Here is a 25,604-nt window from a genome sequence, read left to right as displayed (position 1 = left end):
CTGAAGGTGTTTGTACTTTTCAGAACACTTGGCTGTAGCTTTGATTTTTTAAGATTTTTTAAGCTTTCTGATGTTTACATTCTTGTAATGAATTTTTTTTTTACACACTTGATGTAAACAACTTATTGTTTTGCATTCTTTTATGGAGGAAGAGAAATTTGATGGACTGTTGGTTTGTCCAGTGTCATTGGAGAGGTGGCACTGTCACCCTCCAATCCACTGTCACTTTTGGAAATCTATCAATGTTGGAGTCAGAAATTAAAAAGTGCTTTTTACCTTAAAAGAAGCAGCATATCCACATCATGTTATTTCATGTCCTGTAGTGACACTTGGCCACTTTAATCTGCCCAACTTATTTTGTCAATAAAATCCTACACAGAAACCATGTGAGGCACAAAAACTGGAAAGAAGTTTATTCATTTCCTTGCTGTAAAAAATTTACATTATTGTGATTTACGAGGCTCCTCAGCTATTTCCAGATCATAGTTTTGACAGTTTCCATGAATAAATTGCTGATTTTTACTTTTTCTATTATTTTCTTTTTAATCCCATGTCCCCAGGTCATTAATTTATATAAGAATGTCAGCCTTTGCTAAAGAAAAAAACAATAGTAGACTCTTCACTGCCATGACTGCACAGAAGAGCTTGAAGATGAAATGGAGACCTTTACTCCCATGTAGGACTGGCATGGAAGAGGATTAGGTTTGGGTGTCCAGGTTGGGGCTTATGATTGTTTGAGAGGAGTTTGGGAGTATTTGCTGCACTATATCCCAAATTACATGCAAAATCACAATTACAATTATCTGTGGGCTGGAATTTTTGCATCTGCTGCCCATATTCCTGGGAAAAGGGGTAAATTACTCCAGACTTTCTCAAGGTGACTTTGAGAATGTCCAGAATGATATTAGTCTTTGTGCTATGACCAGATTATCCACTGATTTCTTCTGTATTCTTAGGAAACCACTTGCTGCTGGAGTGGATTGGAAGAAGGAAACTAAAAAAAAAAAAACAACTACAAAACCTCAAAACCATGTTACTCATGCCAGTCTGAAATATTTTCTAGATTTCACATGAACAGAAATAATTTGCAAGCACCACATAAAGGAATGAAGTTTCTAATTTCAAATTTGAGCAACCCAGGGTTTATCATCTGAGCATAAAATGCACTTGACTGCCATGCACAGAAGACTCCCCAAATTGTGTTTTCCTGTGACTGAGGGGTCTCACAGCCCTTGGAAAAGATGCTCACTGATAGCTGTGGCTTGCCATCAGGCACAGGGACAGCTCTGACACTCAGCATCAGCTCGTGTGAAGGAAGGGAACTTGTTATCCAAACCTCAGATTAACTGAGAAATCGAGTTAAATTGGGAAATTAATGGAAATGGGGTAAAAGGTTACAAAAGAAAAGAAAAAGAGGTAATGGGGGTATTCATGACTTGGCAAAAAAAGAGGAGTTGTTAACTTCTGAGCCAAGCACCAACACTACCAACAGCAAAGTCCTTTTCCAAGATCCTTTTTTTATTTGCAAGGTTTGTTTCTCAAGCAGTGGGAGAAATCTTGTTTTGGAGTTCCATGGATGAATGTTTGGCACCTAAAGGAACACCAGCTCAGAGCCTCAGCCAGCAGCACTGCAAGTTTTAGCTTTCTTTGTATCACCAAGTTAGTTTATCTAAGAGATGTAAAAATTGGAAAGCAATCCTGGAAAAAAAATACTGCCCAAAAGATATTTAAAATGGAGACACAGTAACAAATCCAGAAAAGACAAAAAATAAACATTCTGTTGTCTCTAAATATAATTCTACCAGACAACTTGCCCTCAAATCCATGACAGTGAGACCAAAAGCTCAAAAACCAGAACAGAGTTTCAAACATAAAGTTGGTTAAAATGTGTTCATATGAATCTTTGATTTTCAAGGGTTTTTTTTTTTTTTTATGGACAGTAAATAATTTCAAAAGAAGCATAGACCATCATAGAACTCCCCATATATGTAACATGATAACTTGCTTCTACTGGATGCTTCTTGTGCAAGAAAACCCACTTTTCTAGACTAAAATTTTAATGAGACACGAATTTTATGGAAACCTGGTTTTTATTCTTGCTTCCTTCCCAGCTGCCTACAAACTACAGATCTCTGAATGTTAACTTATTGTTAAGAAGAAGAGAGTGCATTTTATTATTTAAAAAGAAAGTCTCAGGCAAATGTACTTGCTAACTCTTCACAGTTTGTTTTTTTTTTCCATGTGAACCTCCTGTGAAGACAAATCTCTAGAGGAAAGGTTGTTCTCTTCTGAGAAAAGCCAAGCATAGCTCCACCAAAAACAAAGAGCTTCCAAGGATTTGCACTTTCCAAGGGTCAGCTCCCAGATTATTTTTTGTTTGTTTGAATATTTTAATTAACTGAAGCAGATAGACCAAAATCTTCAAAAGCTGTGTAATTGTGTGTTTGTGTGTTGTAACGAAAAGGCTGATTTTGATCACTCTGTAAATCCCTACTGGCTGACCCAGTCAGTAGAGAAAACAGATGCAAAGCCATCCTGCTCATTTGCATACTTTAGCTTAAAGAGAAAGCACTGCTTGTGGACCCACATCAGCTTCTGAATCATTGCAGGGGACACAAATTTCTCCCTCAAAACAAAGCAGAAGTGGCCACAAACAAATGAGGAGAGCTGTGATTTTAGGCCAATCATTCCTCTTCTCTTCCAGCCCATGTACAAAACCCATCTTCTTCTCACACAGTTTTTTCATGTGCAAGCATGGTTTGATTGGTGATTTGATTATCAGTTCATTTCTCCTTATATTTGTGCTCAACTGATCTTTGGAAAACTAACTTTTCAGCACCTAAAAAAATTCAAACTGGGGAGGAGAGGAGAGGAAAGAATTCATGATATTACTTGATATTATTAAGAGTTTAGAGGCTACACTTCTGGCCAACCTCCCTTGACTGGTATCTGCTGCTGCTCTTTGAAACCCCCAAATCCCTCCCTCCTCAATCCCGTGTGAACCCAATAAAAGATTCCACTTACCAGCCTTAATGTGAACATCCTGACTCCTGATTTTCCCTGAAGGATTTTCAGCTGTGCAATAGTAAGTGTTATCATGGATTAAGTTATTAAAGCTTGAAGGAGGGAAGGGGAAAATTTGGAGAGTGCCATTGGGGTGGACGTGGCGGATCCCTGGGACATCGTAGATCTCCTCGCCCGTCGCTAGGTACCATCTGAGCGTCACCGGGGGGATCCCCGCTGCTGGACAGGGGACCAGAGTCCCTGTGGTGCTAGCAAACACTACCTCTTGCAGAGATGCATTGACAAAATAGAGACTGGCGTGCAGCTCTTCGCTGAAAACTGCAAGACAAAAGGAAAAATAAAAAGAACAGACCTTAAAAACCTGAGGAGTTTCAGCAGCGCGCGACGCGGTTCGAAAACGACGCGGAGTCAAACGCGGCGCCCGGGGAAGGTAGTCAAAGCTAACCTGGATGCTGATGGCAGCTCTCATAAAATAAATAAATAAAATAATAAAATGTTTCTTGCTTTCAAAGAAAACACCGCCAGGTTAAACAAAGTAAGTGGTTTGCACCCAAAAGGAAAATGAGAAACCCCTTTTGGTGTTTGGATACAGATCCGCTCACTTCTGCACTTGCTGAGGCAGCACTCCTCATACAGCCTGCAAAAATCTATCAGTAATCTGCCTTTATGAAATTTCCAGAGACTAAATTTTTGCCTGGAACACAGGCAGTTTCTGTTAGCATCCCTAAATTTATTTTTACAGTCTTTCCATGGCAAAAATTATTTATAAAGTTATAAAAAGAACTGAGCAAACAGTGAAAGAAAAAATTCCCATAACTCCTTTATAGTAACACATGTCTATACTTAATACTTTACAGCTTAGTAAATTCTTTATGTCATTTGGTCAGGTCTTTCTAGCAAAGACCTCTAAACCCAGGTGCCCTATGATAATCTTGGTTCTGCCATCCATGTGACTCCATGGAAGCCCACTCCCAGCCCTAAACTGAAGAATCTGTATCACTGGAAAGAGCCAATATTAATCAGAGTGCCAGATTAATCACTATTCAGCTCTCACTGGAGGGATTGAAGTCTCCAGGTGGTTTAAAGGTGCCCCCACATTTTCTCTAAAGTACCTTCCTATCCTCTGTTGGAGAGCTGATAAGCCTAACACGTGATTTTTGTTTCCCAGCAAATGGTAGGATATATTCCAACACCACCAATCATATTTGTATTTGCATATAGTGCTCACTTGTAAAAAAAGAAATGGGTCAGTTTTGCATGCCACAGACAGAGACTTGGGTGTTTCATTCTATCTTGAATGCAGTAGATTCTGACAGAATTTTCTAAAGCAAGGCTGGTCAGGGATCAGTTTTTGAAAAGGTGACCCGACTGGAGGAGGTCCCAGTGAGCAGTGATGAGGCAGATTTCAGGGCAGCCTTCATTTGCACAAGATGGATTCTTTTATCCTGCAGAAAGAACTTGCAATCCCAATGCTAAGCCATGAGCTTTCTGGTCTAACTCTGCCACTGGATTTTATGACAGTTTGGGGCACAAAACAGACTATTTTTCCTTCTCTCTTTTGGTTATTTGCAAAGATGCAAGGTGGGAAGGTGTTTATTCTAAATATCAATCAGGAGACACTCAAAAGAGAGCAAAACTGGCTCTGGGAATCCCTGGAAATTGAAAAAAAAGAGAGACACCCTCTCCAATAGGGAAAGATGCCTGGCATGCAGGAGACAGATAAATGAGTGGCACAGAGAAAGTTGAAAGGCACTTGGAGCTTCAGAAAGGAGAAATTTCAATTGTGGAGCTGAGCTCCTGCATTTAGATGAGGCAGGTGCCAGCACAGAATAAATCCCCTACGAGAAAAATTCCACCTAGTGGGTGCAATCCCAAGGGGAACTCAGGCATCTGGAAAGCAAAAATAGGAACAATAGGACTAAACACAGGAAGAAGCTGAATCCTCATTCAGAAGGAGTGAATAAGATGGTGCCACTTTTACATAATCACATTTCTAATTATAGTTGTACTTTGAAGCAGAGAACAGTATTGTTGGTAACATAATAGAGAAGTGGGGAAAAAAAACAATTTAGCATTGTTCATCTGCTGTACAAGCTTTTCTCTACAAATACAAATGAAACAATCAACAGGGCATTTAAATTTCCATTGGCCAACAAGACATTCACGTGGAAGTAATAAACACAGTTCACATTTGCCAGCTTTTATTATGCTGTGCTGCTTCTTAGCAGATATTCAAGCAAATCCAGTAGATTTCCTGGCCAAGAACAAAGAGGTAAATACCAAATTATGAATGCCATAAAAGTAGAGACTATCAGAACTCTGTTTGACACTTCCATAGAATCTAACTTCCCAACCAAACCCAGCACAGCTGAACTAGAGACTCACACTAGCAGCACATAGCAATGAATTTTTCCAGCTGCTTTGTATCCCCTGTAGAAGCTTTCCCTACTTTTGACAAACTTTGCATCCATCAGCCAGCACAACAGTGCTTCATTTTAAACCAGCATCTGCTAGACATTCATCCTAATGGCAGCCACAAACACACCAAGATCCCTGGAAAGTAATCACAGTGCTATAATACACACACTTTTACACAAGGCTGACAGCCCAGATGCTTCTTGTGGTGGAATTCACTGTGCCAGCTACGTTGGAGATATCCAATGACAAAAATGGGATTTCAGAAGCTTTTATTAAAAAGATATTTCTCCTCAACATTCTGTAGGAAGAAAGGGATCAGCTGAATGACAGAAAGAGTGATTTATTGAAACCTAATTGAAACTGAGACAAGTCAAAGATGTGTAATTAATTATATGTTACTTAATGATAGAATATCAGCCAATTAAACACTGTGTTTTTCAGAAAGGAGAAGCAACTCAGACTAAGAGTTGCAGGGGACAGTGGTCAGGGAAACTGATGAAAGTTACAGAAATAAAACAGCCAAGAGAAATACCTGAAGAATGGAAAAAAAAAAAAAAAAAAGGCAATCATAGAAGAGAAAATAATATCCAAGGCAGAACTGAAAACTCTTACAGCTGAGTGACTGCACTTGGCCTGGACAGAGATCACATCATTTCCCAGTGTAAGGGAAGAAAAGGAAGAAAATATTCCTCCTGAATGAGGGTTATTTATTGCCAAACCAATAATTTTTGAGGGAAACAAGAGGAAGGGTGCACCTCAGCAGTGCTCAGGTGCCCCAGTTGGAATGAAAAGGTGACAAACAATCTGCACCTGCAAGCACTTTGGGGCAGGAAGGCAGAGATTTGTGTCCTCGGCTGAGTGGATAAAGGAGAACATCAACAGTTTATCAGATCAAAGGACAAGAAGCACTTCTGGAGTCTAAAGTTCAATAGATGCCAAGATCTCACTCCTGCAAGAATGGGGAGAGAGGTATGGGAGAAGGAAAAACAGAAGGGAGGGAGATGGGAGGTGGATAATTTTTTTCAAGTTCAATCAGTATTTCTTACTCTCAAGTACTTGAAGAGATAAGGGGAACTGACAAAGCATTACAGCCAAGGAAATATATCCTGATTTTCAGGGGAGACAAGGCTGCTGTGCTTAGCAAAGTGCTGAATACATCAGCCAGATGCAAAATTTCTGTTGGCACTTGAGAGATCTCTTTTCAACTAAAGTGATTCTTTACAAGCTGTTCAGCAGGGCTGTGAGCTGATCTCCCCCAGCCAGGGACACTGAGCCCTGTGAGCCAGGCTGGGCAGGTGGAGCCAGGATGGACACACAGCTGGGAACATTTAGGCTGGGTTTGGCCTTTCCAACACCTGTAGCTTTTTGCACTGCTGAGAATTGAGTCATTTTTTGTTTTTACAGAGGTGGCCTTTTCTCCCCTGAGGCAGGTCACTCCTCCAGGTCTGTGCATGATGAGCGCTGAAACTCTTCCACAAGGACCTAGCCAATGGCTCCTGTGATATTCCTGACTATGAGGGATTTGTCAAGGCTTCACAAAGCACACCAGGCTGAAACTGCTGTTTCTCAATGCTCCTGTTTCCTGGGCAGAAGGGGTTGTCACTAAGGTGTGAGAGAGAGAAGATCCTACATTTAAATGACAGCACTGCATCCACCCAGCTTGGGCTTGCCCCGTGTGGGATGTGGTGACACGGAGGGATCAGCAGCAACAAAGAGATGAGAGAACAAATGCAAAAGCAAACCATGAAACCATCTGTCCTCTTCCCAGCACTGTGGAAACCCAGGGCATTGGGAATATTTCTCTATCTGCTCTGGGGTGCCCTGACCTCCAGGGCAGCACTGACTTTGACCCTCATCCATGGAGAAAGTTTCCCAGACTTCAAGATAGACTGGAATCCACAAAAGTGTGAAATAGATTCTAGAGAGCAGTGTAGGTGTGTCTCTGGGGGAGAAATTGAGGTTTTGGGGTTTTTAGTATGTTTTGGATGGAAGCAAGATGGAGGGCACAGGGTGTGGTCCTGGGTTTCTTCTTCACCTTCTTCTTCCTCCTTCTCCATGGGTTTGGGTGGCATTTTGTAATTGGGCAGAAGAGTCCCCATGGCAGCTCTTTGGGATCAGTTATTGGGGTAAAAAGGGAAAATAATCCAGGTGTCAGTTCTTCAGTGGATAGGTCAGTATTGAAAGTCCTTGGACAAAGAGATTGTTGGCCATTTTGTGCCTTGGAATGAAAAGCTGCCGAACTCACAGCAGTGAGACTGTTTTACTGATAAGAAATAATAAACACCTGAGTCTGAACATGAAACACCATCTCAAGTGCCTTCAACCCAGAGCCAGAGAAACCCACAACTGGTACCACCACACCCTTCCTCCACAATGTCTCCCCTTCAGGTTGCTTCAGCTGCAAGAACCTTTACCCTAAAGATGCCAAAAATGAAAATTTTCCTGGAGCTTGCATGGAACAAAAGAAAATTTTGTATCTGTTCAACTCAGCACCAGAATGCAATGCTGAGCCTGTGTTGTACATAATTCCTTTTCATCATATGCTCTTTAATCTTTTAGTAAGTTTAAATAACACTTCTGTGATTTTGAAGTTGTGGTTTTGGGCCTCATGTTCTTCCAAAGCTCTCTTCCCCTATTCTGCAATTGGCCATTTGAAGCCCCAGTTTTCTCTTCAGCTCTTGAAAGAACTGAAATACTTTTGGTTGAGAGACCATTCAGCACACTTAAAAATATGAATAAAATGTCTCTGAACAATTAATTGATACTTATATTTTATTCACCTTCTGTACCCTTCTCAAGGACTAAATGCTGTTCCTGTAATGTCTTTGCAAGTGGAAAGTTTGGTCTTAAATGAATAACAGTTTCAAACTAAGGGAGAAATTATTTCTCATCCATTTGATTAATCAAAGCCAGCATGAAATATTTATATAGATAAATGAAAAGATATGAATCAAAGTGAAAGTCTGGAGCCAAGAGACTACTGAGATTATTTAGATAAAATAAAAATCAAAACAGAAAAGATAAATTATGTAATTAAGCAGTTGACTGCACTCCTGCACTACAGCAGTTTTGTAGAAACAGCCTGAACTGTGTTACAGTGGAACTTCAGGTTTGCCACAGGTTTGGACATCAGTGCTCCCTCTCTTTTTCTGCTCAGTGAGGTTGTGATTGAGGAACTGGGCAACAGTGTTTGCCCAGTTCCTTAATCACAACCTCATTGAGCAGAAATCAAGTTTTCCTTCAGATTTATTGGATTGTATAAGGTGTCAAATTCAATAATAATTTTTTTTTTAATACAGATGCCTAAACACAAGAAACATAGAAACAAACCCAAGGAATATAATAAAAATAGAAAAATAAAGAAAGGACAGCATTTAATAAAGCCAAAGCTCCTAGTGCTGAATTGGAATGGCAGACACCTGGGATTGCTTTTTACAATGATGGGACAGCACATTCCAGAAGAGGCTGACATTTGGACAAATTTTTGCAAACAGATGCCAAGCAGGATGAGACACATTCCCTTAAGAGGTTTAAGGACTAAGAACCTCTATAATCTTATCAGCTCATCAAGCTCTAATCAAAGTTTGAGAAAAACAATAAAATATCAATATCCTGCATGCCTTCTGGAAGAAGTCTTTTCCTAAAAGACCTCAGGCATCATGCCTTGGGTTGGAGAAAAGTTTTTTGAGCCTTCTCCACAGGTAATGTAGGAAAAACACAGCCTGGGCTCAGCTGAGACCTTGCCTTTTTGGGGCAAATCACTCACTTCCCTTGGTCCACCATCTCCAGCAGATAGAGAGGGATTGGGACAACTTCCCAACTTCTTGCACATCTCAACAACAACTTGCACATCCACAACAAAGGGTGGATGTTTGCTGTCTACATTGATAGACACTTGTGCTGTGAGTTCAGCCTGTCTGGCTCATGCATGAACCTGAAAGTGTCACAGCCTTTGCCTGTCCTTACACCAGCAATTCCTAAAGGCATCTCCAGGCTTCAGAAAATCCAAAAATAGGGTTTTTTTTAAAAGTTTTTTGGTTTTGTTTAGTTGGGTTTTTTGTTTTGTTTTGGGGTGGTTTTGTTTGGGTTTTATTTTATTTTATTTTGTTTTGGTGCGAGAGGTGGCCCCTAAAAACATTTAGTAGAATCAGGGCAAAAAAAGACAAAGATCACAGAATATCCTGAGTTGGAAAGGACCATCAAGGATCATCAAGTCCAACTCCTGGCCCTGCACAGGATCATCCCCAAGAGCCACACCAGATGTTCCCTTTCATCCCCAAAAGAGGACAGGGAAGAGGTAACAGAGATTATTAGGCAAAATGTAAACAAGAAAAGGGTAACAAGACAGGTGGGAGTCAGAAGGATATGAAGACTCAAGGAACTCCCCAGGATCTCTTGGAAGATCTGCTATCAGCCAGACAGCTCCTTTTTCACTGGGCTGAAATCAGAGTCAAAGCAGGCAAGAAAACATCATGGTGACAACAGTCATTAAAAACATATGGCTGTGAGGCAGAGACCTGGAGAGAGCAAAAGACCCAGTCATAGCAAAACAATTGAAAAAAATTTTAAAGTGAGAATTTAAGCCTCATTTTTCATATGGTCAGCAAAAATTTTGAAGTCCTCCCAAAGAGAGGAAAATAAAATATTGATTTTTCACTGTAAATACAAATATCTTGAAAGACAATTTAGTGGAATTCATCTAAAAAGCAGTTTAAAAAAAAAAAAAAAGCCCAAGCCAACTTTTGTAGGAAAATAGCTGAAGCCATCTAAACAACAAATTATATTTAAGGAAACTGAATTACCAGGATCATACTACAGGTTAATTACCCTGTTGACATCCAAACAATACAGTGTGCTAAGATAATCTTTTTTGCATAAACACATACACAGAACTGATAAATGAAACATTTCTGAATGCACTGCAGTGCCTTTCAAAGCAGTAGAAACATTACAAATGCAATCACAAATATGCTGATTACTCAGTGAAGAACACAGGGGAGAGAGAAAGCCTGGTTGGCTGGGAAGGTGTAATGCTGATGGGCTGTGTCACTGTTTAGGATGATTTTTAATTTTTTTTTTCAAGATCCTATACTGGATCACCATGAATGAGATTTAAAAAAGAGATTAAAAAAAAAAAAAGAGGCTAAATTGGCTTTTTTTTCCTCCAATACATCTCCCCTTGATGAACTGAAAAAAAAAAAAAAAAACAACCCTCATTTGAAAAGAATCAAAACCTGATTAGACACTTACAAACAAGAATGTTATTATCACTACTCAATTATCCAGTAACAGGCTATGCAAAGTGACCTAGAGAAATTACTGCAGCTATTGTGGAAAGATCAGAGTGATGAGGCATTACAATAATCCATCTGTGATCGTGTCTCCCTCTAGGGGTTTTATCTAATGACTAGCACACAAGGTTGATAAATATTATAAATTTTATTAGAGCAAGGGGAAAGCAAATGTACTTTTACAACTTTGGCTTTGATTCTGGCTCTGGACAGGGATTTCTTTTGCTCCTCTAAATTGATGGGGATTGAACATTCCTCATTGTTTGAGGGGAAGGAAGGTAAAACACAGCTCACTTGGGGAATAAGTTTCAGGTGGAAGCAGAAACAGTAACTTCAAGAACAGGAAAACAGCACTGAATAAAGAGGCTCTGACCAGACTCCAAAGTAAGTCTTATTAAAAAGGAATTAATAAAATGAAGAAGAGTGAAAGCAGCCCTAAAGAAGAATTATGAGAGAATGCTAGAATCAAAATAGCTTTAACGTGGAAAACAAAATTAAATCAATTGCCCAAACTTATCTGATATTAAAAATAAAATTAGCAAAGAGATGAAGATATTAAACTAATACAATTACAAAAGCACCAATTAAGCACCACCACCCACAACAGTTTTAAGTCAAGTCAATAGAGGAGAGCACAATCCTTCCCACAGTATAAAATCTCAAAATGCAGAACTATTTCCCATGTTGTGTGTTGTGTAAGGGTAGCCAGTATTTTAGGGCTCAACAATATAAATTTGCTCTATGTCCACAAAAAATCCCAACAAAAAAATGATGTTTTTTTTCAAATTGCTACTCTGATTCAATGTTCCAGTGCTCAACCTTTTATTCCAAAGGGTGACTCGTTTGAATCAGTTTCAAAATCAGAACCACTAATGAGGATAATTAAGTATGCAGTTGGTTTTGCCCACAAATAATAATCACTATGGAAAAAAAGCACTCAGCATTACATTATCATTCTCAGAGGACAGAAACTTCCATTAAATCAATGCAGGCTTCCACAATTAAAATAAAATGTTCTCAGGTGAAACCATAAAAAGAAGCAGAACTCACAGGGAGAGAAGTTTGGGTTTTTGTGGAGTGCACAAATGCAGAGTAATGGTAAATGCAATAAATGCAAGTGCTGGAAGCTTTTTCATCAGCTAAACAGGAATAATCTCTGGTTTAAAAAATACCAACCAAAAAAACCCAAACCAAAAAAAACCCCAGATAACTGTCAATCTATGGGCAAAAAATGTACATCTGTGCTTCTTGAACCTAAAAACCCAATTCCACATAAGGAACACACAGCAAAAACACAAAAAGCAATAGGACAGAAATTAGAGAAGAGCCTCAGATTTGTTTTTCTCTCAAAAATATTTTATGAGAAAGAAAAATAAAGATAATTAGATGTGTCTCAGGTTTTTGAAAAATGAAATTAATTCATATTTGCATAGATTTCTTTTAACTGGTTTATAAAATTATCACTTTTTCCATAGGCAGAGCCATTATTTTCAATGATTTATTGGCTGAGATTTAACAGGTTTCAATTTGGGGTTTGTCTTCAAAATGCTGCAGTTGCCCTAATGCTTCTGAGAGAGTCCTGGTGGCCACCAACTTCACATCCTGATGGGACCAACATGGTTTTACAAATAAATAGCAAAGCTGAGCAGACTTTTTATTAGACCTGTCCAGGAAGGAGACAAATTTAAAAAATTCATCTCTTCCACAGAAAAAGGAAAGCAAAATAAATCTAAATTTTCAGTGAAATTAATTAAGTGTCAGGATGACACATGGATAAAATTCCATGAGGGTGTGTTTTAAAGAGCAGTCAGCCACATTTTGAGTCTGGTGACTTCTCTGTCACCTTTCCCACATCCCAGAGGAGGACTCTGCCAATCATGCAAGCCATAAAGGTTCTTTCATTTGGATGCAGGGAACAGCCAGGACACCCTTCTGGGACAGGACTTTATCCTTTGGGTTTTCATGTGGGTGAGCTCTGCTTGTGGTGAGTGAGTGAACCCCACTGCCAGAGGGAGCCTCTCAGCAGAGCAACCCTGCCAAAGACCTAGCTAGGAGACTGAAGAGGGAGAAAAAACCCCAAATGTCAAAGGATTTTTAAACCTCAACCTCTCAGCTCCAATATTCCACACCACTGTTATCACCGAGTGCCTACAGAAGTGACACACAAAAGATAAATCAGCTAAAGGGCTTCAAGCTGAAAGAAAGTAGATTTGAAAGAGATATTAGGAGGGAATTCTTTACTGTGATGGTGCTGAGGCCCTGGGGCAGGGTGCCCAGAGAAGCTGTGGCTGCTCCTGGATCCCTGGAAGAGTTCAAAGCCAGGTTGGACAGGGCTTGGAGAAGCCTGGGACAGTGGAAGCTGAGATGGTCTTTAAGGTCCCCTCCAACCCCAACCATTCCATGATTCCATGGTGCTACTTTTGCCCTCAGGAAGCCTGCAGGAGTTCTCACTAGTAATGATGGCAAGTTCAATGGGCTCCTGCATCTACAACCTGTTGTTGTCACAGCTGGAAATTGACTGCCTTAAAAGTCTCTGTAAATCCCAAATGGGGCTGAACATACACCACAGAAAGCTCTGCTCCAAAACTGTGAGAGGAGTGAAGGGGAAAGGAAAGCAGAGGGGGAGATCTGGGTGATGTCTGGTTGTGTCCCACTCCTCCCCCACACTGAGCCACTTTAGGGGAAAATTGGTTTTTTTGGATGCATTGAGGGAAAACAATATTGCCCCGAGGGAAAGGTAAGAATGGAGGTTTGGGGTTTGGCTGAGCCTGCCCAGCTTCTACCCAGACACCATCAGGGAGCTCCTCCAGCATGGACAAGCAGGAGAATCTGAAATGTGCTGCCAGCCATGGTTTTATAAAATACAAGGTTTTACTGCAAGAAATCACACAAACATGGCTAAACACACTGGGTGTTGAAAGAAAATGCAGGGAGAATTAGGTGAGAGCTTTGGTGGCACAGTATTTCCAACACTGACACCATTTAGGTGCCACATTATGTATTCCCTGCTAAAGGAAAATGCAAAACTTGCCCATCATGGGAATAATGAGCAGAGCAACCTTTGTAGCACTTGCTGAAAAATAAAGTTCTTCCAAAAATTGCTAAAGAGATGAGTAGCACTGAACTCTACTGGATTTCCTAGTTAGGAAATGTTGAACAGAGACCATAGTCTTAACAGTCCAAATTCACCACCAGCACATCGAGGACAACTTAATATTAGTGTGATGCATTCTTTGCATCAAACTTCATAGAACATTGGGGCCTAAGAGCATTTCCATTCTGAAAGTGTTAAGTTTACTGTCCCCCACTTCCCCACCATGATTCTCCTTCTTTCATGTCAAAGTTAACTGCAGGTGATTTATGCAAGGACAGGTTCTTATTCCCCAAATCTGCAGCAGAGCAAGAGGTCAGGGTACATGAAAATGCAGGAATGGAAGAAATTCCCAAGTCACAGGCAAGAAAACAAAAACCCCTGAACATTAATCTGAAGGGAGAGGACATGTGGGATGTGGAAATGGCTCTGTGGATTAGAAATCCCTCCAGGACCACAGATCCACCTGGCATTTGGATTTCCTTGTCTGGTGGGAGTTCTCAAGCTTCTGCAGAGCACGCAGCACGTCTCAAACATTTTGCTGCACTAAAATCCCTGCTGGATTTTTCCAGCTGTGGGGACAAGCCTGGGTGTGAGTGAATTCCTTCTGACAGCTTGCCTGTCATTTCAGCCAGGGCTGGCTGGGGCTGAGTCACAGCAGCAGAACAAGGGCAGCCCTTCCCCCTGCTCCAAACCCAGCACCAGCCCAGGAGTGAAGAGGGCACAGCTGCCTGTCTCACCCAGGGGATGGCTCTCAATGAACATCCAAAAAAAAAACCAGAAAAGGAGAGAGGAAGGAAAAGAAGGAGAAACTCACAAAATGCACATAGCAATTGCTTCTGTTCAGCACAAGCATCCAGCACCAACAGATCTGAGCAGTCTCACTGCTGCAGAGCAAACAGAAGTTGTATAGAGCTGCTATTTTAAAAATGAAATTGCTGATGGGCTCTGAAAGTGATTTGTTTGGCTCTACTAATCATGACAATAAAGCCAGGACTGACAGAGGCAGAGAGTAACTCACATACTACAGCAAAACCAGATAGAATAGAATATTCCAACATAATTTAAGTGTACCTAGAATACAAGGACATGCAGTGACAGAACAAGAGGAAACCACCTTTAACTGAAAGAGATCCGGGTTAGGTTCAATATTGGGAAGAAATTCCTCTCTCTGAGGATGGGCAGGCCCTGGCACAGGGTGCCCAGAGCAGCTGGGGCTGCCCCTGGATCCCTGGCAGTGCCCAAGGCCAGGTTGGACATTGGGCTTGGAGCAGCCTGGCACAGTGGGAGGTGTCCCTGCCATGGGGAGTGGAATGAGATGAGCTTTTAGTTCCCTTTCCACTCTTCCAAACCATTCTATGGTTCCATTTTACAATGAAGATGAGAAGCAATATTATTATTTGGTTACTGTTCATATTTTTTCCTAAACTTCTTTCAAGGTCACCATGATGTTCTTATTTTTGTTTACATCTCACTAAATTAAAGGAAAAGAAAATGCCCTAGCATTCATGGCTATTTTTGTAGAAGACTAGAGCTATGACAAGCTACTGCAATCTTAATTAAAAAGAAAACCAAAAAAGCAAGATTTTTCACTCTACCTATCACTTGAAGGGGAAAGGAAAAGAGAATTTAAAAAAAAAGGGTAGGTGCAAAACAAGTCTTCAGGATTTAATTCTGTTTCTTAACAAAACCAAACAGATAACTTATGGAATGATCACTACCTTAACAACTGCAATCTGGTATTCTCTTTGTCTTGGGTTTATTGTATAATTCATACAACATAGCATACAAAGAAAAAAGTATATTAATGTTATTATAAAATAGACACAGTCCATGGGGAATTTCTTTTCCTCAATGGGAGACAAGATCTCAGGAATTTGGGTTTTACTGGATGAGGAAAGGTTTTAAGTAGAAATTCAACATATTTCAAATAAATTGAAACATCACTCAATATTAATATCACATCTAAAATGGAGGGGAGATACTACCAATGTAAAAATAAGTTATCCAAGGGTGTTTTAACATTCTGAATGATCCCAGGATAACATTCAGTTTGGAAATGGCACATTTAGCATGGTGATCAGTTGGGGAACAGAAATAATATGAAAATATTATGAAGATGGCAGGATGAGTATATAACACAGATTTACTTATTATATACTCTTGACAAAATACAACACTAACTGGCCTTGAAGGCCTCTTTTTTTACCTGGAAAATAAGCACACAGCTTGCTGAGCTGTTACTTGGAAAATCCTGGTTTCCATTTTGCTCCCCCCATCAGGATTTCTGTGTCACATCAAGGCAATCACAAGCCTCAAAGAGCAACAGCAAAAAACAGCATTATTTGAACTTAACTTGAAATTTGAAATTTTTCTGTGATTCCCAGAAGTTTTTTTAAAAATAACATATCAGAAGTGCAATGAAAATGAAGTCCTTGCACCTTCTTGCAGCCAAGGAAGGTATTTCTGACCACGCTGGTGTCAGTTCAGCTCACACAAACCTCTTCCCCTCCATTTTTCCTTGGAAACATTTTACAGAGACCAAGCCTCAAGAGTAACTGCACAAACTCATTTATTTTGTTATCACTTTTGGGAGAAGGATGACAAGGTTCAACATAAATCTTAGTGAAAGGAAAAAGAATTCTTCAGTGTTCAGTTTCTTTTTTTAAAAAAATAAATCACCTTTTCTTTTGTGTAACAGTAGAATAGGATGTTATTCCAAATGTCCAAGTACCCATCACCTGTGCTCCAGCAGTGGCTGATAAAGGATGTTTAGGGAAGGTCTGTCACAATCCTTTCCTGGTGGTGACAGCTAATTTTAAGCCCAGTATCCCACAAATAACTAGAATTACCTTTGCTCTTTGCAGAGCTCTGCACTCATTTTCTTCCCCAATTGCCATTTTATTCCCCGTTATTGCATGATCTTTCTAACTCTTTGCAGCTCTACTTCTGTGCATCTTGGGGTCCCTTGAATAGTGTTCCATCAGAAGATTTTAATATTTATGACCTTCCTCAGTTCATTTATGTCACCAGCCCATGAACCAGCACAGATCACTGACAGTGTTTTTGCTCCAGCAGGAAAATCAATTATATGTTTCCTATTTCTTTCCTAGCCTATCATTAATCTACATGAGGACCTCTCTTCCCCCATGGCATCTTTCTTCCATACTGCTTGAGATGACATTTTGATGAACTTGTTTTAAAGACCTAGTTATGTTACACTGACTCCAATCTCCTTGCCCACCTGCTTCGATTCCCTCAAAGAAAAAATCTGTAAAAATTTGCCAAGCTCAACTTTCCTTTTCTAAGTCTGCCAGATTTCTTTTCCCAGCATTTATTTCTTTGTTCTTTAAGGCCTGATAACTTACAGTTCTCTGCCTTAGTCCTTTAAGACAACAAAATCCTGTGACATTAAGAACCCAAAATAAAATAGCAAGAACACATCTGATGTCTGGCACTTCCAGAAGTTTAAAAAGTTATTTTAAATTCATTTTCTAGCATCAGTTTCTTAGGGATTGGGATGCTTTGTCCCAGATGCCCATTTTCAAACACTTAGATGATTTGGGAATTTTCTAGATTCACTATCTTTCACCTTCACTTTTTTGTCCAAGACTGCAGGATTTAACATGGTTTTTCTTCAAGATTTCACCCTTGGAAGACAAATTCTCACCAATTACATGAGAATTTCTTGCCAGTTACCCCCACACTGGTCAAATCCCCCTATCTTTGTCCTGTTTTGGTTTGCATCCATCACAACTTGTCCTGTTTTGGTGGTATCAAAATTGCTTGTCCTGTTTTGGTTTGAATCATATCCCAACTTACTTTTAAATATTTTCCTCCTGTAAGTCTTACTCCTTCTTTTCAACACTATTTTTTTTTTTTAACTCATTTTTTGGGGCTGGGCAGATGTTAAAGGATCCTACAAGAAAAGGCTGAGCAGAGAGGTCCTAAAATTCAGCCTTTTCTTGAAACAATCTGTTTCAAGCAAGTGTTTCTTTAATGTTTCCTGTGTTGCTGGTACCTCTTGGAATGTTCCAGCTGCATCTCCTGTGCTAGAGCAAGACAAAATCACCTTCCCTGGGGGCTCCAAACCACAGCATCCACCTTTCCCTTCTCATCTTCATGAGCCAACTCTACCAAGCTGCAAATCCACCTTTTTCATTCATCAGTCACACTAAACCATAATATTTAAGGTTTAATACAATCACTGTATTTGGCAAAATAGTTTCTCCCACACACACTTCTGCTCCTAATCAGAGATAATTAAGTATGTGCATCATACAAATTGACAGCCATGTAGATTGTGAAGCAGAGTTTAAAGTGTAAATAATGATGAGATAAAAGGGATCTTTTCAGTGAAATCAAAGTATCAAGTAGTCATTATGTGTAATCACTATTACAATTTAATGACATTTGTGCTAGAATAGGAATATGAACGGGAATTAAAGTGTCTCATATGTATTACTAATTTTTTTTTTTTCTTTTTAACTCTATGTTGGTTCCAAATGGGTACCAAATCATCAGCCTTGGCTTGAGTCTTTAGCTGGTGATTCTGCTGCAAACACAGAACCCAATCCAGCTTCAGTGGCCTGGATGTGAGATGTGAGGAGGTCATGCTGTGTGTGGCAAAAATCCTAATGTTTATCCTTTTAACCTTGCTTTAAGTGTTAAATATCAATATTCAGACTGGAAAGCCACAACTGGAGGCTGCTACCCCACCACACACACAAATCTATGGCTAAGACACAGAGGTAACCTCAAATAGTTGTGACAGTGACACACAAACCTGACTAAAGGGGTAAAGAGGAGGCAGAGGAAGGAGGAATAAGGTTCCTTTGCTCCCATGAACCTGATAAGCAGCAAATCATGAGAGAGCAGAGGCAAGAGAGAAAAAATTCTTGCTGCTTTTAAATTTCTTATGTATTTGTAAATACTTTAATTCTGTGACCAGTTCACAGGACAAGTACAGCAGTCAGTTCTGCCCATCATCAGCACAGCAGGTTTGCAAACATCATTGTCTAGCACAGGTTTTTGATAGAGGTGTTTCTATATCTAACATTTCTCAGGGGATCAAGTCCCAAATGTGGCCTCACTAGTATTTCAATGCATTGTTGAAAATGTAACATGAGAAGACCAAAAGAAATAAAACAGAAGGCCAGGAGTACTCAGTGACCAAAAAATACTGACTTCCAAATGTTGTTTCACCCACAAGCTGATGTGAAGGGGAGAGAACACAAAGGACACACCAATCAAATAAAAGACCTTATGTAATCTGTAGAAATATCAGATTGTGCAGCAGCACCAGCTGAGTTCAGGGCATAGACTGATACCAAGGTATCCCTTGGGCCTGTTTGCATTTCCTGATACAGAACTTGATCTAGCAGAGAAATTGTGAGGGTTTATGCAGCAGTATTTTTTCATCTTTCCATTTCTTCCTTTCTTCACTCAGATTTTAAAGAAAGGTATCTGGCTTTATTGATTATGATCACCTTGAGCCATTTCCATTCATGAACTGAAAAAAAAAATACAATGAGCTGATTGGTAAAATCCCTCTTGGGTTGTTCTAAGGTTTTTTGGCTTTAAAATAAAATAATTTTTAAAAATATGCCATCCAACCAAACCATCCAATCCCCTATATGATTCACATTCAGATTTGTCCCATTAAAAACACTCTGAACATTTTGGATTGTTTTATTATTCTGTAGTGAAACCAAATACTTGGCTTAAGCCTGTGCCTATTTTTAATGGCCTGTTTTAACTCTCTCATTGATCTGTTGTCATGTTTAATCAAGACAACAACAACAACAAAAAAAAAAAGAGTAGCAAGTAGGGTAAGCTTCAAGTACTGCACATTTAATTACATCAAGGATTTGTTGGGGAGGATGAGCATAAATTGACCTTTGTATCAGGTTTCATGAGCTTAGGTGTTCTTTTTAGACTCCCAGAATATCAGCCTTGAAAATGGGAAAATGAAGTGGTTTGAATTAAACAAAAGGCCACTGTAAGGAGCAGTCTGCAGAAGAACCACAGCAGCAAGAAGGTATTTTTAGGTTTTTCTAGTCCATCACTCACCAGCACAGCACCTCCCCATGCTGAGCAAGGTGCAGACAAATATCAGAGCTGTTTTTCACATCATTTAAAAGAACAATGCCCCAGCAGTGAGACGTGCAGACACAGGGCATGTGCCTGGGCAGGCTGAGATCGGGGCCATGGGAACCTCTCGGGGGTCACAAAGCCAAGGGAAGAGATGGGGAGAGACTTTTCACAAGGGATGGGGGCACAGGACAAGGGGAAACGGCTTCAGACTCACAGTAGGTTTAGATTGGATCTTGGGAATGAGGAATTGTTCCCTGGCAGGGTGGGCAGGGCTGGGATGGAATTCCCAGAGCAGCTGGGGCTGCCCCTGGATCCCTGGCAGTGCCCAAGGCCAGGTTGGACAGTGGGGCTGGAGCAGCCTGGGGCAGTGGGAGGTGTCCCTGCCATGGCAGGGGTGGCACTGGATGGGCTTTGAGGTCCTTTCTAACCCAAACCATCCTGTGATTCCATTACATAGAAACCTGATGCATTTGTTGTTCAGCTGATGTAACAGGTTCAAAAGGGGATTTAAAACAGTCTTAAATTCCAAGTTCCTTCTCCTTAAGAAGACTGGAAATAACTTCTTTCTTCCATATTCCTTGGGAGCCTTATTCTGTGCACATCACCAACTAATAAAGAGTTGCAATTGATCTGGTGGGAGAAGAGACAAGCAAATTATGCCACACAGATCACAAGCACTGCACCAAGCTGAGTCTTTTAACTGGTAAAAGCATAATTAGTTTCTGCCTCTTAAAAATGCACAAAATACCAGATGAATCCTAGAAGTGCTTTGGGGATGGTGAGTCCCATTTTGTATTTCCCAGCAGCCTGTGCTCAGATGATGTCATGTGTCTCAATGTGAAATGTTAAATTTGGAGAGCAGATCTTACATGCAAGCAACTAAAAATGATCAGAAAGAAAATAGCCCAGATTTCCCAGGGAGGTCTGTGCAAGCAGAAATAACTCTCTATACCATCTCTATTTGGTTAAAATCTAAGTACAGTTTTACAGGTAACAAAAATATAGGTATTATTTGTAGATTAAATTTGGATTTAGCAAAACACAGGCAACACTCAAAAAATAAGAGCTTATGGGGATTCCAGAATGAAAATAAACTGGCAGATTCAGTAACTACATTCTGACTTTCTGAAAACCTTATGTTTGATAACTCTTATTAGAATGGTGAGATGATTCATTAACATGTCAAGTACAAGAACAATAAAAGGTAAATAAATATATGAAACAGCCTTAATCTCAGTTGGTTTGCTGCAGACCTCATTATTAAAGAAAACATATGTTTACAGAATATTTTTCAGAAAGAGCAGTATTTATTACAATTGCAAATGCATGTTTTAGTCCCATAAGGGGATGAAAACCTGCTCAGACATCATAACAGTGTGCAGCAGGGACCAGAAACTTCCCTCAGAAGAAGCAGTCTGGGAGAAACCATCTAAGAGGAAAAAATACTCAGAAGCAACACTGTTGTCAGGTCTACATGAAGTATCTGAGGCTGGTGGAAAGGAGGGGAATGGAAGCAAAACCTGTAAGAATTATCTGATTATTTACTGGAAGGACTAAGGCAGCTGCAAACTGCCCCTTCTTGCCAGGGACATGCACCTCTGGTCCTGCAAAAGGATCTGCAACCACTGAGCCATCCTGCTACCACAAAAACAGTTTTAAAGCCTGCTTTGCAATGCCTGCACTGAATTACTGCCTAATTTCAGGGGCAGCTTTGCTGCAGGAAGATCAGTCCCTGCTTGGCCATCACTCTCCAGGAAGATCAGTCCCTGCTTGGCCACCACTCTCCATCCCACCTGTGCAGGCAGGAGCCAAGTGACAAAGAGCATCAGGCACCACGGGCTGGGTACCCTGAGGAACTGGAAGGTGTCTGAAGGGTGATGTGACACCAAACTCCATTTTCCTGCCTGAAGCAGGGCTCAGCACACAGGGTTTGCCCACCGTGCTGAGGAGCCTCGAGGTGCCTTTGTGGACCCTGTGAGCAGTGGTGACACAAACATTGGTAGCTGAAAACCAGGCACTCCGTGAGCGAGGCTTCTCAGGATGTGCACAAAGAGCTGGCAGGAAAAGAGGGAGAAGTGAAGAGTCTTGAAGCACAGTTTCAGTTCCTGCCTTTTGAAGGCCCTGGAAACATCATCCTAATGCAAATGCAGCATTACCCATCAGATGCATTCTGAACTCGAGCTCAGATTCCTTTGTGCTTTTACAATGTAGAGTCAAGCTAAACTAACAATTTTCACACAAAAGCATTGCTACTTTGAAGAAATACCTAATGCTGTTAAGAAAGACATGATTGTTTAAAAAAAAAACACACTATTTTTTTACAAATAGCTCATTCTTAAAGGATGTGCATTGTCTACATGGAACATCCACTTTAATTTATACACAGCTGACACTAAGATGCCTTGTTATTGTTGAATTCCCTTCCTGAGTACACATAAACACCCACTTCTTCCTGGTCTTAACATTTCACTGAAAAGAACTTCCTCACTCCTCTTTGGCATAATGAAGAGAGAAGACTTTGAAATCAAATGAGGGGAAGAAAATAATAAGGCTACACACATTAAGCTTTTACTAACTTTAACAGCAGTTAGGCACAGAAATGATCTGCTCAGGGAGGGAACTGAGGGACTGTCATTAGACCTGTTAAGAAAATGATCAGTGCAAAACTCAAGGGACCACCACAAGATGGAAGGTGGGGGGACAGAAAAATAAAAAAGGAAAAGGTAAATTTTTTTTAAAGGGTAAAATAAAAAGCCAGCACACACTTCTTGGTCTAATTAAAGAACTGATTAAAATGACACAGGAGGTAGAAAGCAGAATCTAGGCCCAGCACCTGAAATATAAACTAGCAGTTTTATCAGGCTATAGGAAAGAAACAAAACAAAAAGCCAATGCTAGCATTTTTTTAAAACACTGAAGCTCACCTGGTGTTAAAGACAGAAAGCAGCAGCTATTTTTATGTTTCTAAATGCCCTTAATGCATTTTCTAGTGGTTCATATTCTAGCAGTATGCTTTTTGTGCACTGTACTTCAAGTGACTCCACTCAAATAATAAGGTCTTTGAAGTGACCTCGAGAAAGTCTTCCCTTGGAAATGCACAGATAGAAATGAACTTTAAAGGTCAGCCTTAGAGGGGAGAGAAAAAAAGATCTGGTTTCCAGGCTGCAGCTTATGTGTGCAGGTAAGGGGTGGCTGGGTTGCTTGCAAATGAGAACTGTAAGATGGAAGCAGACAGAATTTCATTTTATTTCAGGAAATCAAGACTAAAAATTCTAATAGACTGCTACACAAACAGACTTTCCCGGATAGAACTTACTGGCAGTGCACTTTGCAGCCAAATCAGCCCTTTAGGAGCCTTTGGAGGTTTAGTGAGAGGACACAAAAGCACCTCCTCTCTCCAGACCTGCATCCTGCCCTACACAGCATCACTGGAGGAGACACCCCAGACACCAAACCCTGCCCAGCTTTTCCCCAGCCAAAAGGGATCATTCCCACAGAGCAGGAAAGGTTTGCAGAGCAAACACACAGCTTTTCTCCTGCTGGCCACAGGCTGTGGGCCAGGCAGAGGTGCTCATCCTTGCCTTTCCCAGCTGCAAGTGGGGGTCACCGCCGGCACAGCGAGCGGGGAAAGGGGAGAATCTGTGGCCTCTCCACAACTTCCCCATCCAGCACCACATCCGTCCTCCTCTCAAATGTCATTGGCCCAATTGAGGAGAAAAATAATTAGTTTCACTCTACTTCCTGCTAATTACAGAGTGTATAATCTGCCAAACGATGTACACGCTCGTGTTGGCTGTGGCCTGCTGCCTCCCCCTGCTAGCACAGGCAGCGAATGGCTTACCAGTGACAGCTGGCAAAGCAGCCTCTGGGAATAAAACATTTTAGCACTTCATAAATTTCTAACAAGGTTTCAAATTGCTTCAGTTTCCCTCCTCTCAGCTCTGTCAGCCTAGCAAAGGAGTTGAGGGGGGGACGGAAAGCCGGGGCGGGGGGGAGGTGAACACTAATTAAATCGGCAGCAGAAAAGTACAACTTGTAAGATAGTTCATTATTTTTAATAAGCAGCAATTAGACCCCAACTCTGAGGAAAGTTGGATGCTTCCTGCCATGCACTGGCAGCAGGGAAAGCTGAAATACATCCTTCTGCCTCAAATTCTCAACGTAGGAACAAGTAAAGCACTTGAAAGTGCAGCTGCATGACATGATAAAACTTAATGGAAGGTGACACAATGCGCTGAAAACTCGGAGGGAACATGCAGCATAGTTGGCATTAATGTTGGTGTTTCATATCACCATTCAGATAACAAATGGTTTCCAAATCCCCCCGTGAAGCTGCCATCAGGATAAAAAGCTGTCTTATCATTATTACTATTGATTAGACAACATACCACACTACACTGGATCTGACATCCTGACCACAGGAATGTGCCTAGAATAAAAATAATAGGATGCAAACAGCTATTGATCATATTTACAGCAGGCTCCCTCACAGGTGTAAGTCAGCAACTCCCCACTCAGTATGAACAGACAAAACACAGGGACTGATTTAGAGGCCAAACATCCCAGAAAAATCAAATATTCGTGCATTTGACATAACAGAAGTGTTGTAAAACGTGGAGATTTTACACAGATTCTAGGAAAGACTTCAGTAGAAACAGATACTTGGTGAAAACAGAATAAATGTGTTTAATAGGAAATAAACAGCATAGTAGAATAATAGTGTCATGTTGTTAGAGCTACACTTTTGCCAAAATTGACCTTTATTTTGCCTTCATTTTACTTGTAGTTGAAACCAAAAGGCAGTAACTGAACAGATTTATTCATTTTCATTACATTTAGCTCTGAAAGGTCAGAATGGTGCTAGATTCAGCTTGGGAAACAAGAATAACAAGAGGCAGAAAGGTACCACATCTGGACTGTGTCACTATCTGAGAGCCCTTCAGTACAGTGCAAAATCCTTCAGGAAGGAATTAAGTCAAAAAAATACCCAAACCCAAACCAAATGCACAGCAGAGCAGGTGCTTTACAAGAAGAATTTGTCATCAGGACCACAGTTTGCTGTGTCCTCTTTCCAGGAGAATCTCTACCCACAGATATCTTCCAGATAAAGATATTCAACTGGAAATATTTTTACCTATAAGGGAAAGCTGAATGTCTACAGAAAAAGGCTGTCAAACACTTGAGCACCTTCATTTGACTGAGTGCCTTATCCACCCCAGTATTTAACTGCAAGGTCAGCTTTAGGAATCCCAAAACCTTTCCCCAGAGACCAAGGGGAAAGGCTGGAGCAAGGAGGACCTTGATGGAAAAAGATGAGGTCAGGGAATACCTAAAGGAAGAAGGCTTCCATAAATCCATGGGCCCTGGTGAAGTGTTTAAAGTTTCTTCTGTAAATGAAATTCGCCTCCTATTTCATAATTCAGAAGTTCACCCACATGAAGTAATCAAATTTTGCTTCCTCATGTCAACATTTAATTTACTGTGTTACAAAGAGCTCAAAATTCACCCGTTTTCATTCTCTTGCTGCTTTATCAGGAGGCAGGAGGGATCTTAAGTTCAGAGGAGACAGAGGAGAAGGTGAAAGAGGAAGAAAGAGAAGAAAAGAAGAGGAAAACTGGGCTGGAGGGAGATGAAAATGAAAGCAGGGCAAGAGAAGAGCTGATGAAGATGCAAACAGCATTTCT

General features: G+C 40.5%; 1 protein-coding gene across 1 annotated transcript in view; it reads right to left on the bottom strand.

Annotated features, from left to right (window-relative positions):
* DSCAM (DS cell adhesion molecule) overlaps positions 1–25,604 on the bottom strand; it is a 498,888-nt gene that overhangs the window by 433,010 nt on the left and 40,274 nt on the right. The window contains exon 2 of the mRNA XM_059840105.1: positions 3,025–3,342. Coding sequence (XP_059696088.1) covers positions 3,025–3,342 — 318 coding nt within the window. The remainder of the gene's footprint in view (positions 1–3,024; positions 3,343–25,604) is intronic.

Source organism: Haemorhous mexicanus, chromosome 2 (genome assembly GCF_027477595.1).
Source record: "Haemorhous mexicanus isolate bHaeMex1 chromosome 2, bHaeMex1.pri, whole genome shotgun sequence".
Taxonomy (NCBI): Eukaryota; Metazoa; Chordata; class Aves; order Passeriformes; family Fringillidae; genus Haemorhous; species Haemorhous mexicanus.
Note: the sequence above shows the minus strand (reverse complement) of the source record. Positions and strands in the feature narration are given on the sequence as shown.